General features: G+C 40.2%; 1 protein-coding gene across 1 annotated transcript in view; it reads right to left on the bottom strand.

The window, feature by feature from the left end:
* Nucleotides 1–14,408, bottom strand: part of vangl1 (VANGL planar cell polarity protein 1) — an 89,210-nt gene that overhangs the window by 55,961 nt on the left and 18,841 nt on the right. The window contains exon 2 of the mRNA XM_066706980.1: nucleotides 12,204–12,468. Within this exon, the coding sequence (XP_066563077.1) occupies nucleotides 12,204–12,274 (71 nt within the window). The 5' untranslated portion in view covers nucleotides 12,275–12,468. The remainder of the gene's footprint in view (nucleotides 1–12,203; nucleotides 12,469–14,408) is intronic.

Below are 14,408 nucleotides of genomic sequence, written 5' to 3'. Positions count from 1 at the left end.
CTGCTACAGCCAGTTCCTACTAGAGTTAATAGTGTAATATGTTTTGTAACATTGTATTTTATGTATTCATTTGGCTGATGCCTTTATTCCAGGGCACTACAAAAATAAAAAATAAAATACTTGATATAGGTGCACACATTCCACAAATGGGAGTTACAGGAGTACTACTGTGTATTTTAAAGGATCAATACGATGTAGGGACTTCTACAGCCCCCAAAGGGCACAGTGAGATATTGTATTGCATTGAAGTGGCAGACCTGTGGAAATGCCAGAGAGGAACCAAAGACCAGCAGGCCACACAATATGATAGACAGGGTGCTGACAAACAGGAGGACTTATACATCTACCAGCACAATAAGGCACCATGTCACAAAGCTGGGAGCTCAGCACTGCACTTCAAGGTATGAACTATGAACAATAGGCATTATCTGGAATGGTGAGTCAGTTTCCGCCCTTTCACTAGAAACTGTATTGTTCTTGCCATCAGCCGCTGTGTCCCCTCTAGGATTCCAACCGTTATAAAGGCCAACATTGAGCTTACACCCTATGAAATGAACTGGGGACAACTTTCTATTGTCATGTTGCGTCTTTGTCCCAATACATTTGGTCATAAAGTGCACATAGACACATATTTAATGCATGCCACGTGCATTTAATATTTACCCCACAGGGCAGACAAAAGAAAATTCCTAAAGATTTCTATGATTGCAGTAAATCCTTTTTTTAAGTCTTAAATGTCAGTTCATTTGCTTTGATTTAAGCCACTACTGTTAGACCTGGCATCTGTGAATATTTGTCATGGCAGTTTAATAAAGAATTGCTCCCATGATATGGAGAGAAAAAAATAAAAAATAAAATGTGGAAAAGGATAGAGAAGGGCATGTCAAGCATACCATTTCCATGAGCTAAACAAATGTGAAAAATAGATACCACTGGTAACATGATCAATTAAATAGTTCCTCGTTCATCTGACAAGGGTTGCTGGCTTAGGGTGGGGGAGACCGGTGGTGAGGTGGGCAGAACAGCAAAACATAATAAGCGCATATCAGTCATCAAAGCAATCCCACAATGCATAAATTGGCTCAAAATAACCAACAGCTACACCTAACAGGAATTGCCTAAGGTATCATCCTTTCTTTTTCTTTCTGACCTCATGACGGAAAAGCAGTATCTTGCCAACTTGAAGAGATTAAAGTGGTTTTGGTTTTCTGTAAAATTACCAGTTGGCATACTTTAACCTGAAAACTTGATTCCAAACCTTTCCTTGCCAACACAGAACTCCTAGTGAAGCAGAACTCACGTGCAGCTTAATCTCTGGACAATAATCTGGTCCTCAACATCCACAGATGTTTACAGTTAATCCACCTGCTAATTCACTTTGAGGAACTTCAAGAACTTTTCTGTCAGTTTTTCATTACAAACTGCTGCAGACAACAACAGTAATCTTATATGAACTCAGCCTTGCTAAGAGTGTTAATTGCTCTTGCTTAGTTAGCGTCTTTGGTGGAGGCCCCATTTCCAGAGGGAAACAGCCACACTCAATGGCTGCCACACACTTAATTCCCAAGGGTGAGCGCTGCAGAGGAATGCACTGTGGTCAAACTCGGTCACATACATTAACTGTACCAGAGCCTTGGGGTGAAAGTGTAGGTTTGAATCTGATCTAGAGGATTTTAACACTGAATGGTCCTCTGTGGCAACCCGAGGAGTGGCAACACAGCGGGAAGCTTTGACCTAGGGGCTTAATATAATAACATTTCAATCATATATCTAATACATATAATGAATCTTGTAGTGGATGTGGATGAATCTGGGCATCCTCTCTCCAAAGCCACTGATAAGATAAGAAGCTTTTGCCTCCCTGCTCTGCATTGTTCTCAAGGTCTCCAGCCAATGTGTAGACTCTCAAACTGCTTGTCAATGGGAGCAGACTGGATATACTGGTGCCCATTTATTTTCTATATGTGCATTATCACACATTTCCCGTATTAAATTGACTGTGGGAATAATTCTGCAGCCAAACAGAAATATATGTAATCATGTATCTTTTGAACACTGTGAAAAAGATAACAGACGTGTGCTGTTAGCCATCTCAATGATTAGGAATGAGAAAGGATGTAACCAAGGTGGTCACATAATGGATGAAATTGCGTATCCTGCATTGGTTCTCATGTTTTTCAATGGGCTGAGCAAATATGTCAACACAAAACTCAATGGAGAAGGTGATCGTGCCAAAAAGACTATGCTTAAGTAATAAGTATGCAAAACACTGTTCAATAATCTCAAAACAACTTCCCAAACTCGTGACTTGCACTATGTAGCCTAGTACCTATCCTCCATGAATTGCAATTATACCCAAAGTTCTTAGACAGGGTAGTATGAATACAATACAGTTCCAGTGGCTTGTTTTCTTTATTTACCATTCTTATTTCTCCTCTTACTACACAATACAGGATTACCTACTGTGGAACAGTTAAGAAATAAATAAGGAAACAAAAAAATAATAAAAAAAGGAAATAAAGTCCTCAGGGTAGCAGTTAAATCTGGGCGAGCTTCAAACACAATTCAACAAATATTCGCTGCCATATAAGCAATTCATTTAGAGGCCTATAGTGATGGATGAAGTGGAACAAAAACGCATTACAATATTAAATCACACTTTATGTAGTCTGTGCCAGTTGGCATTAGGCAAGAAGAGGGGTATTATCAGAGCTGCGTTTTTTTGCTGGGAATTGTTTCTGCTGAGATGCACACCTGAAAACAAATCCAAAATGTGCAAGTGCGAAAATGTACAAATCAAAACATACAAGTGATGGGTTTACACCCATCTGTTAAGTTAATTAAAACTGAAATCCAATTAACCAGGACTTCAAGATTAGAGCATAGGTTTGACAATATACTCTAAAACATCACTGATTTCAGTCTGGGCTATGTCACCACCCAATAAGAAATTACCTTTCCCTATAAGTGTTTGATCACTGCTGGGGTTTGTTGGGCTCAAAATCAGGACAGCGTTTCCTCAGCTTGCTGGGTACTAGACACCCTTGTAGCTTACCAGGGGCCTGTGAGCTCCATAGTATTTTTCCACATTTAAGAGTCTCACAGTCTGGGATTTTGATGCATTAGATTGTGAATTTGTATTTGTTACACATTCTTCTGTTTAAGTATTCATCCCCCTGGACCAATACTTGGTTGAACCACCTCTGGCAGCTATTACAGTTAGTAGTATTTTCAGATAAGTCTCTATTAACCATGATGGAGCAATATTTGCCCATTCCTTCTTGCAAAATTGCTGAAACTGTGACAAAAAAAGTTGGGCAATGGTGATGGAGAGCAATTCTGAGGTCATGCCACAGATTTTCTATGGGATTAAGGTCAGGACTCTGACTGGGACAGAGGGTCTGTACATAGGAGGGCATAAAAGGGTGTAGCAGAAAGAATAATTGGGGATGAAAATAAGTAGAATAGAAAGGCATTCATTTCATGCATTACGTATTGAAGTAGACATTCAGTGGAATGCATGACCGATCTATCTATTGGGATACTTGGCTTTTTATCAAAAAGCATCTGTGTATATATGAGAATGGAGAATTTAAATGATGGAATCGCTGAAGTTATGAATTATAATAAATACATACAAGCTTGTTATAGACTTGTTTTTATTTTCTCTATTTATATTAATGTGTAAAGTATATCCTTTGTTAAGCACCTCGAGTTGCCTTTGATATGAATGGCACTATACAAAATATATACATAAACAAATGTATCTGCAAAACATCTAGTTAAGATAGGTTAGTAAAATGCAACAGTATGCATATTTGGACTATTTTAATCCCCATTAGCCATTGAGTATCTCATCTTGTACCATAGTCATTTATTTTTCTTTATTTTAGTGGTGAGCAGCAACTAAATAATGGATTACTGAAATCCTTCTGCTTTTATTCTTTTTGATAAGAAGTCACTTTATTAATGTAAATATTATCAATGCAGCCTGTACTTATCACAAGGCTCTTTCATTCTCTAACATTCATCTCTTTGCATATACCCCTGCTGTGTGGAAAATAATTATCCATTATCTTGACGTGAAGATTCCAACATGCAAATGTGAACACAGCCAGAGAGAAAAGGACACAAAGGCAGAAAGAGAAAAAAAAAAAAAAAGAAACTGTAGGACCATCTTAGAAAGTGAGAAAAGACATTACTGTATAGTTTAACACGTGTTAGCAGCATTTGTTTTTCAAAGCCACATAGGATGAAAAAATTCTACGAAAACATAAATATCATGACCAACCTGCAGTTTAGTATGAAAATAAAAATAGCTCACAGTAGGGGTTGAATATAACTGCCAATCACTGCTATCTCAAAATCTGTTTTTCAAAACCAGGCCAAAATCTGAAAATAACCATAGCTGTCTTCATGATGGTACACAGAGTTCTTCATTTTAAACTATTCAAGTGTGGCTTTGGCCTTGCACTTCAAGTTATTGTCCATCTAAAATGTGATTTTTTTCAACCCAGTATTGATTCTTGGCAGACTCAAGCAGGTTTTCCTCGAGGATTCACCTGTACTTTGCACCATCCATTTAACCCTGAATCCTGACAAGCTTCCCAGTCCCTGCTGACTAGAAGCATCCCCATAACATGATGCTGCCACCACCGAGCTTGACAGTTGGGCTGGTGTCAAATAGGTGATTTCCTGCGTTGGGCCAGATGTAATGCTTTGAATTTAGACCAAAATGTTTAATTTTTGTCTTGTCTGAGCATAAAACCATCTGACACATGTCTGCAATATCATTTAAATTATTTGTCACAAGCCCTGAATGAGATTGAAGGTGGGTCTTTTTCAGTAATTGCTGCTTTCTTGCCAGCTTTGTGTAGGGACTGGGGTATTGTTGATGTACACTCACCTAAAGGATTATTAGGAACACCTGTTCAATTTCTCATTAATGCAATTTTCTAATCAACCAATCACATGGCAGTTGCTTCAATGCATTTAGGGGTGTGGTCCTGGTCAAGACAATCTCCTGAACTCCAAACTGAATGTCTGAATGGGAAAGAAAGGTGATTTAAGCAATTTTGAGCGTGGCATGGTTGTTGGTGCCAGACGGGCCGGTCTGAGTATTTCACAATCTGCTCAGTTACTGGGATTTTCACGCACAACCATTTCTAGGGTTTACAAAGAATGGTGTGAAAAGGGAAAAACATCCAGTATGCGGCAGTCCTGTGGGCGAAAATGCCTTGTTGATGCTAGAGGTCAGAGGAGAATGGGCCGACTGATTCAAGCTGATAGAAGAGCAACTTTGACTGAAATAACCACTCGTTACAACCGAGGTATGCAGCAAAGCATTTGTGAAGCCACAACACGTACAACCTTGAGGCGGATGGGCTACAACAGCAGAAGACCCCACCGGGTACCACTCATCTCCACTACAAATAGGAAAAAGAGGCTACAATTGCACAAGCTCACCAAAATTGGACAGTTGAAGACTGGAAAAATGTTGCCTGGTCTGATGAGTCTCGATTTCTGTTGAGACATTCAGATGGTAGAGTCAGAATTTGGCGTAAACAGAATGAGAACATGGATCCATCATGCCTTGTTACCACTGTGCAGGCTGGTGGTGGTGGTGTAATGGTGTAGGGGATGTTTTCTTGGCACACTTTAGGCCCCTTAGTGCCAACTGGGCATCGTTTAAATGCCACGGCCTACCTGAGCATTGTTTCTGACCATGTCCATCCCTTTATGACCACCATGTACCCATCCTCTGATGGCTACTTCCAGCAGGATAATGCACCATGTCATAAAGGTCGAATCATTTCAAATTGGTTTCTTGAACATGACAATGAGTTCACTGTACTAAACTGGCCCCCACAGTCACCAGATCTCAACCCAATAGAGCATCTTTGGGATGTGGTGGAACAGGAGCTTCGTGTCCTGGATGTGCATCCCACAAATCTCCATCAACTGCAAGATGCTATCTTAACAATATGGGCCAACATTTCTAAAGAATGCTTTCAGCACCTTGTTGAATCAATGCCACGTAGAATTAAGGCAGTTCTGAAGGCGAAAGGGGGTCAAACACAATATTAGTATGGTGTTCCTAATAATCCTTTAGGTGAGTGTATGTATGTATGATGTACACTGACTTGCATCTCAGACATAGAACTTTGTAAATCTTTCAAAGTCACTGCTGGCTTCACAGTGGCATTCCTAACTAGCTACCTGCTTGCCCGGCTGATCTGGGTAGTGCTTGAGTGCTATGAAGCATAGTCCACTTCTTTATGATGGTCTTCACCTTATTCAGTGACTTTGACATTTTCTTGTTACCTTCCACTGACCTGTGCTTCTCTAACACTTTCCCTCACTTGTTTTGAAAACTGCTTGGTCTTCACGGTTGGTTTGTCGTTGAGAAACTATGAATATATCTTCAGTTTAGAGTAGATTGTGTAGATGCTAAATATTAAGTCTATTGGAAAGTTTAATGATTGCAAAATCAGAAGGGAACTCTCCCCCTCTTCTACCACCCTCTCTCTCTCCCTATTCTTCCACTGATAATCTAGGAGTTACCCTTGATCCTGCTCTCTCCTATTCTCAGCACATCTCCAAGCTCTCACACTCAGCTGACGATTCTTCCTGAGCAATGTGCCGAATCTGACCCTTCCTCACAGACTACTCTACTCAGCTGCTCATCCAGACCCTGGTCCTCTCCCACCTGGATTACTGTAACTCCCTCGTGGCTGGCCTAGTACCCGCCCACTCCAGCTCATCTGTTGTTCCCGTTCAAGACAGTGACTCTTACCTACCGTTGTCTCGACCAGACTGCACTGAGCTACCTTCAGACCTTACACTCCCTACAGACCTCTCCTGTTCTCCTCTGCCAGAAGATTATCTTTGCCCCCTCACCGCTACACTTCCTCCAGAGCCTGCTCTTTTTCAACCCTGGCCCCTAAGTGGTGGAACAAGCTTCCCACTAAGGTCAGGACAGCAGATTCTCTGACAACCTTCCAGCAATTACCCAAGACACATAATAATAATACAAATAATAATAACAGCCACACCTATGTCACAGACTTACAGCATAAGTGATCAACACTCCAATAATGTAACAATCGTGCTTGAGATATAAGTACAATTAGGGCCATTCTACAAATTATCAATTTATCAAGTTAAAGCTACTACAGCAGATTAATAATGAATATGACAAAAAAAATTATGGAAAACCAGAAGTAGTGTGATATTGCCTTTCCTAATTAAGAGATCAAGCTTAATTGTCCCTGTTTATTAGAGAACATTTGATAATTAGCCACTAGCTGATGTGTTGATCAGCTAATTACTGTTTAGATCAGGGGCTTGACTGACATCTTGAGATTTCTGACTTAAAACCACATTAGCCAGATTGTTCCGATTCACACACAGGGCCTTAATTACAAGACATCACATTTCCTTTGAAGCATATGGCCTTACCACTGCATTGAGCTATAAAAAGCAAGTCTGTTTAAACATAAGCCTCTTTTCTTCATATGCCATCCAGCTATACCACCGTCAAATAACTGGATCCATTTCTATCACCTTGCCAGCTACCAAATAAGAGTTTGAATTAAGGCGGACATGTTTTCCCGTTTTGTTTCACTGCAGATAAACTCATCCAGACAGCGCTGAACAAAGCCACATATCATTTGTGCTGCTGTCATACTGGGCAAAAGCATTATCCAAACAAAGCTTTCATAAGAATAAATAAGTTAATACATAAGAAAATAAGAAAGGTTATGAACAAAAGGGAGTTTTTCAGTCAACCTTGTGCATTTGGTGGCCAGCAGCTTAATGTTCCAAGGTTCTCGTCAAGTTGCACATTTTGTGAAGCATCCCTGGGAGTCAGCTTCAACAACATGGATGGGGAGATTGTTCCAGACCCTACATACTCTGTGTGTGAAGAAACATCTCCTGCTTCCTGCTCAGAATGCTCTATGTTAAGGTTCCACTTCTAGAAATCTTCTAAATATTCATCTAAACTAGTATCTGTATGTTATAGTAGCAGATATGTATTAAGAAGAAAAAAATAATTGTATTAAAAACACCTGAAACCCACATTTGCATTTGCCCTAAAAGAAAATGAGGAGCCACAATGAAGAAGCTTTTACATCTGAAGTAACCCTGTTGCTTTTGAAGTGAGTTTGACTTCCTCAGTAAACTGACAGGAGCAGTAAGTCCCCCTGACAGAGCCAGGCAGGGTGTATGTGTGCATTGAAATCATATTGTTCCAGGAGAATAAGCCCAAAGAGTTGACAGGATGCGGAATCGTAATCACCTCTTCCACCCATTCATTCTCCGTGCCCAGAGTGACGCCAGTGCAGTACAGAGTTACAGTCGCACACACTAACACTAACCCTTGGAATCTTATTACCATTCTGGCAGGAAAAGAAGGAATTATTTCCTCTAGATTGCCACACTGTGATTTCATACATCATCTCAGAACCAAGCTCAATATTTTTCATTTAGGGATTTGTATACAAAGACAACCTCTGCCAGCAAGAATCTGTCTTGCCCAGGTTCAGAAACAATTAATGAAGAAATTAACTATATGAAATGTAATACATTTGAAAAGCTAATTGCTTGCATGTTACAACAACTATTGTGACCATTAAGGTTGTCTTTTCAGGACTAACAAAGGCCTCTCAGATTAACAATATACTATATGGTGCTCCTTAAAAAATGACTTAATTCACAAATCTTAATTAACAAAACTGACAGTTCTATAATACACTGTATATCCCTTTTAAAATGTTCATCTATGTATTATCACAAATTATTCTATACACATCATCTAGTCAGCATTATTAAATGGAATACAACAAAAGAAAAGAATATTAGGAACCTCAATTGCAAATGTGAAAATACAAACTATGCCAAAAATAGCTGAACTGATAGAAATACAGAATGCTTTAATGACTATTTAAAAACACCAGCATATACTCTCCATAGATGAAAGAAATCACAACATTTAATTTTTCTCCCCCCCCAATAGCCATCTTCAAAGGCTCCCGACCTAAAGAGCTTATTTAGGTAAATCAGATTATTTTGTTAAAGCAGATTTCCGCAAACGTGCTTAGGAAATGTTAAGTTTTAAAATACCATTACCACATGGCAACTGCGAATCTGGACAGTTTGTTATCGTTGGACGAATACGTTTACACATCCATTGACTGGTAAATTGAATCCAATGAACGGAATTTGCAAATGCTGTGCAGAAGGAGTCCTTTACAATATAGGCCAACTTGTATGCTGACTCCATGATTCATCTTTCTGTTGTGCAACCCACAATCTGTCATCAGCAGTACAGAGTTGTTTCACACTGCCTAGTACTGAGGATCAATACTGAGAAGTATGCTTTTTGTATATTGTATTGATTGTACTACTGCACTTTTGTAATGCTTAAAATAAATTAAACTCTAAGTTGCTCTGGATAAGGTTGTCAGTTAAGAAATAAATAATAAAAGTAATAATCAGATCACACCTGTGTTTCACTTATAGTTCTACATAAATGCTAATCATGCTTACTGTTCATCTGCACCTTACTTGCTACCTCTGTACTATTTATTATTGTCCTTACGTGTACACTGAATGGTTGTACTTTATATATTATTTAAAGCTACCACCAGATTAATCAAAATCTGGTGAGTCACTAAGTTCGTGGTTCTGTCGCTTGGTTACAAAAGGCATGAGTTTTGAAATGTGCCCCTGAGGTTACTGAGGGTTTCAATGTGTCAGAAGCCACAATGTTTGAACTGTTGGTGACAGACCTTTCAAAGAAATAAGTGAGTGGTCTGGCTCTGCATTCCAGAGCTTCCTTAAATGTTTTCTACTATTTGTAAGGGTCATGGCCTCCACCTTCAGATACCTGCCTGATCTGATTTGTCTGGGAATGACTCGTACATATTACATGTGTACTTCATTTGTTTTCTTTCCATGGATTGGAAATATATGCAGCTGTTACTATTATGATGCAAACCACAGGATTAAACATAGAAATCACCCAAATAATAACTTCAACAAGCATCCATTTTGATTGTATTAGCTTAAAAACACTTAATAGGTGGCAGCATAGACTATCCCTGCAGTGCATTGTTACCAGCAGAGAATTTCTATGGCTAGGGAGAGGCCCTGTAGTGTATAATCAAGGCAGGAAGCAACACATGTACAGGCTATAATAGCATCTTGGGGTAAGAACACAAGGAGAAAATCAAATATAGTGAACAAGAAGTTTTCCTTGCCTAAGAAAATCCATTTGCCCATGCATTTGCCACATGCCTTTTATCCAAGGCGAATTCACATAAGAGGCTGGTTAATGGCAGAGCAACGTTCCTAATGTTTGTCTAGATTAAGAGTGACTGCACTGCTGTAGATACAGAAAAATACAATGTATCCACTGCTCTTTTTGCCCCATTCCAAGTCTACTGTTATACATGAACTGCCACACAGCAGGATCAACACAAAGAAGCATTAGCAGATGAAGTTAAGATGTTGCTGACACAATCTGAACATGCTGCCAAACCATGTCTCCACATGCAAGTCTCGCCACCAGAAATAGGAGAGAGGGTGGGAGAAAAGAAAAAAGAGAGAGAGAACCCCCTCTTAGAATTTGCTGAAGCCTTATTCTACACTGCTGGCAGTTATTTTAGTGTATTCTTTCAAACAATTTCAAATTACACAATGCATGATTGCATTTAGCATACCTAGGATAGTTTATAAACTTGTAAAACCACATTCACCGTCCGGAAGACCCAAAAGCCTCATAAAAGTTTTGTGAAGATCGAGATTCGTTTACAAAGAATAAAGTCAGTGTAGGCTTAGGAGCAAGTCTATGTTGCCTGAGGGAACAAGCCAAAGCGAGCAACATTATCGGTTTAACTTCATAACATGATAGGGTAAAAACATAACTTTTGAACTGGGTCTTTCCTTATTTTTCTGAGCATTGAAATGGGGCATGGGTTACTAGAAATTACTATTACAAATGGCTTGATTTTACAAGCTATATGACTCATTTAGCCGCCTGCATTTTAACAGCTCTTATAACACTGTCTGAAATATGACTCTGAGGACAACTTACTTCTTGGCAATGTGATGTGTGTGAGTGAAATTTAAAAAGATTAGTTTGCGTTTTTGTCTTTCAATCGACCAAGCACATTCGGCCCCCCATAATCCTCCAACTCTCAGCGTAGCATGAGACGTTCATCCAATGTCAGACAGTGGATGGCAGCGTGCGGTTCTTGCTGGAAATGTAATCATAATGAAAAACGTAATGGACTTATCATGCCTAGCACCCTTGGGTAAATAGATTACCTCAATGGCGTTTAAACTCACTGGCAATTGCAATTCCCCATGAGCTCAGTGAGAGCAGTTGGAGAGGAGCCCAGTGTTTTGTTGGGTTAAACCCATGACTTTCCTTTGTTTCTTTTTGTGTGTTAACCTATTCTGCCATGTCTAGCATGCCAGTCTCACAATGCAGTTTACAGTTCTTAGGCTTTGGTGGACAGCTGTTATCCTTTCATAGCCCCGCTGCTGCTGCTCTGGCATTTAAAGTGAAGTGCGCTGTCTACACGGTTCATTTCTAGCCCTTCATACCTTCCTGGGAATGCAAAAATGAAGTAAGGGCTCACTGAAACTCAACAGCTATCCCCACCCCTGTTCACTCCATAGCAGGCCCTCTCGGTAAACCCAGCCTGGTGACAACAAGGAGGGGAAAAAGGTCAGAAGAGATAAATGTGCCACAGCAACTGGTGCCTTTCAACAAGCAAGCTATGGCAGTAAATGGAATGAAGTGCGAATGCGACGGTGCAGATTAAGGGAGCCTAGCGGAAACACAAGAGAGATCTGCTGTCCGGGAAACCAAGGTAGGGTTTCAAATAAGTGGACCCCAGCTTTGCCTGAGGCTGAAAAACAAAAACGTAACCAGAACTAGGGAAACGGAACATTTCTTAAAAAAAAAAAAAAAAAGCCTTTGAAAGCATCCAATGTGTCTACCTACATTCAGCTTGGGGAGAGGTAGGGGGGGAGGTTACCAAGACTACCACTTCAGCACCTGTCCCATTCTTCCTGAGCCTGTCTGCCAGGCTAATTCGGCCAGTGACAGACAAATTGCTAAAACACACCAGCTAGAAACTAGAAGCTACTTTCCCAGCCCCTGGAAGAGCATGCTAGAAACCCCTTACCCGGGTCGGTGGGAGCCCCTGGATCGGCCAGAGTAGTGGGAATACTCAGAGTAGGTGGATTCGGTATCCATAGCGACACAATCCTGGCCCACAGATTGGCTGAGGGACCTCTGCAGGTTGCTGATCTTGGTGCTGGGCAGAGAAAGCGGGAGCTTGTGAGCGGTCTTGTCTGGACAGGGACGCTCAGTCAGAAGGTTGGAGGTCGCGTACTGTAGGGGGTCTATTTTGAATGCAACCTGGGGGCTCCTTAAAGCAAAACATCAACCTGTGGAGAGAGGGAAAGAGAGAAAGAATGAGAGAGGGGCATATAAACATTGTATGAGGGTTGTCCAACTCCAATCCTGCAGGACCACAGTGTCTTCAGATTTTCATTTCACCCTGAGCTTATAACTTTCCAATTTCCTCTGAGTGCAGGTTCAATTGGACCAGTTGAGGAACATACTCCAGTTTTTATGGTGCTGAGGATTCAAAGAAACCTACAAACTGTGCTGGGCTATTGCTCGTCCATGCCCTGCTTTAGACACCACACTCTGAAACACCCAGCGTCTCAGTTGGGTTTAGTAGACAAACAGGGTCAAGACCATAAACACACATACCAGAGATAAGCTACTCTCCCTTCACATTTGTATATCAAACACACATTCAATTTTAAAAAATTTCAGCAGGACCCAAGGTATTCCATGACTTATAATACCAAAGGTGTAATGAAATTCAAACACATATTAATGGAGACAACTCACACACACATTACCTGCATAAACTGGCAGCACAAAGAACATTAGATCCAAATTAATTAATGGAAATTCAAATATGGCAAACTATGACTCAGAAGGGTGATTCCTAAGACTTCATGCCCTCTCTTATCTCAGCAAGGTGTCAGGCCAACAACCTTGTATCAGGGATTTCCATGAAAGTGTAACATGTAAGAGATGAAGACACACAGCATGACACATCAGGTCCTTGCCTATGAATCTGAAGCTGGCTTGGCAGGATTGCAGATGTATGTCAAGAAGCACCATGCAATTCTCAAAATGCACAGTGTGATCGTTTTCCTTAATCGGCTTTTATAATTTATAGCAAAAAAACAGAAGGTTGAAGGTGCTGAAGGGACATATTTCAAAACTGAGTGTGCAAACAATTTGCATTGTAAATGTTCAGACTGATTGAAATCTACAACATATTCACACCTTACATTGGCTTCAAATTAATCACACATTGCTTAAGAGGATCACTAAGAAAACAAACCGCACATGACAAATGCAAAAATGTGTGATGTGAAAGTGAAATCACTACTGTTATCATTGATATTCAAACACAGGACATTTCTTGTTTTCATAATGACTTATTCCCTAGAAGAAAAAAAAAAGTTTTCTCTAATTAACTACTAACAGGGAGAATTTGTAAGCTTTTCTGCTCCAGGGCCAAAATTTGATTCTGTTTTCTTAAGGCTTAAATGTTTATAAAACAATTTGGAAGGTTCTAACTTGGCAAGAGATAGTACAGGTTTGAGAAAGATAAATAAACACGTTTTTCTATGCACTACAGTAGGAAAAGAAATGCAAATGGTCTTTCTTCTGCTTCCCGATACATTTGCAATGCAGTACTTGAGTACAAACATTTTTTGTTTACATAAGTAATTGTGCAGTCATTTAGAGACTATGTGGAAAAAGAATATATATATATACACACACACACTCACCTAAAGGATTATTAGGAACACCTGTTCAATTTCTCATTAATGCAATTATCTAAACAACCAATCACATGGCAGTTGCTTCAATGCACTTAGGGGTGTGGTCCTGGTCAAGACAATCTCCTGAACTCCAAACTGAATGTCTGAATGGGAAAGAAAGGTGATTTAAGCAATTTTGAGCATGGCATGGTTGTTGGTGCCAGACGGGCCAGTCTGAGTATTTCACAATCTGCTCAGTTACTGGGATTTTCACGCACAACCATTTCTAGGGTTTACAAAGAATGGTGTGAAAAGGGAAAAACATCCAGTATGCGGCAGTCCTGTGGGCGAAAATGCCTTGTTGATGCTAGAGGTCAGAGGAGAATGGGCCGACTGATTCAAGCTGATAGAAGAGCAACTTTGACTGAAATAACCACTCGTTACAACCGAGCTATGCAGCAAAGCATTTGTGAAGCCACAACACGTACAACCTTGAGGCGGATGGGCTACAACAGCAGAAGACCCCACCGGGT

The sequence above is a fragment of the Amia ocellicauda genome, chromosome 6 (genome assembly GCF_036373705.1).
Source record: "Amia ocellicauda isolate fAmiCal2 chromosome 6, fAmiCal2.hap1, whole genome shotgun sequence".
Classification (NCBI taxonomy): Eukaryota; Metazoa; Chordata; class Actinopteri; order Amiiformes; family Amiidae; genus Amia; species Amia ocellicauda.
Note: the sequence above shows the minus strand (reverse complement) of the source record. Positions and strands in the feature narration are given on the sequence as shown.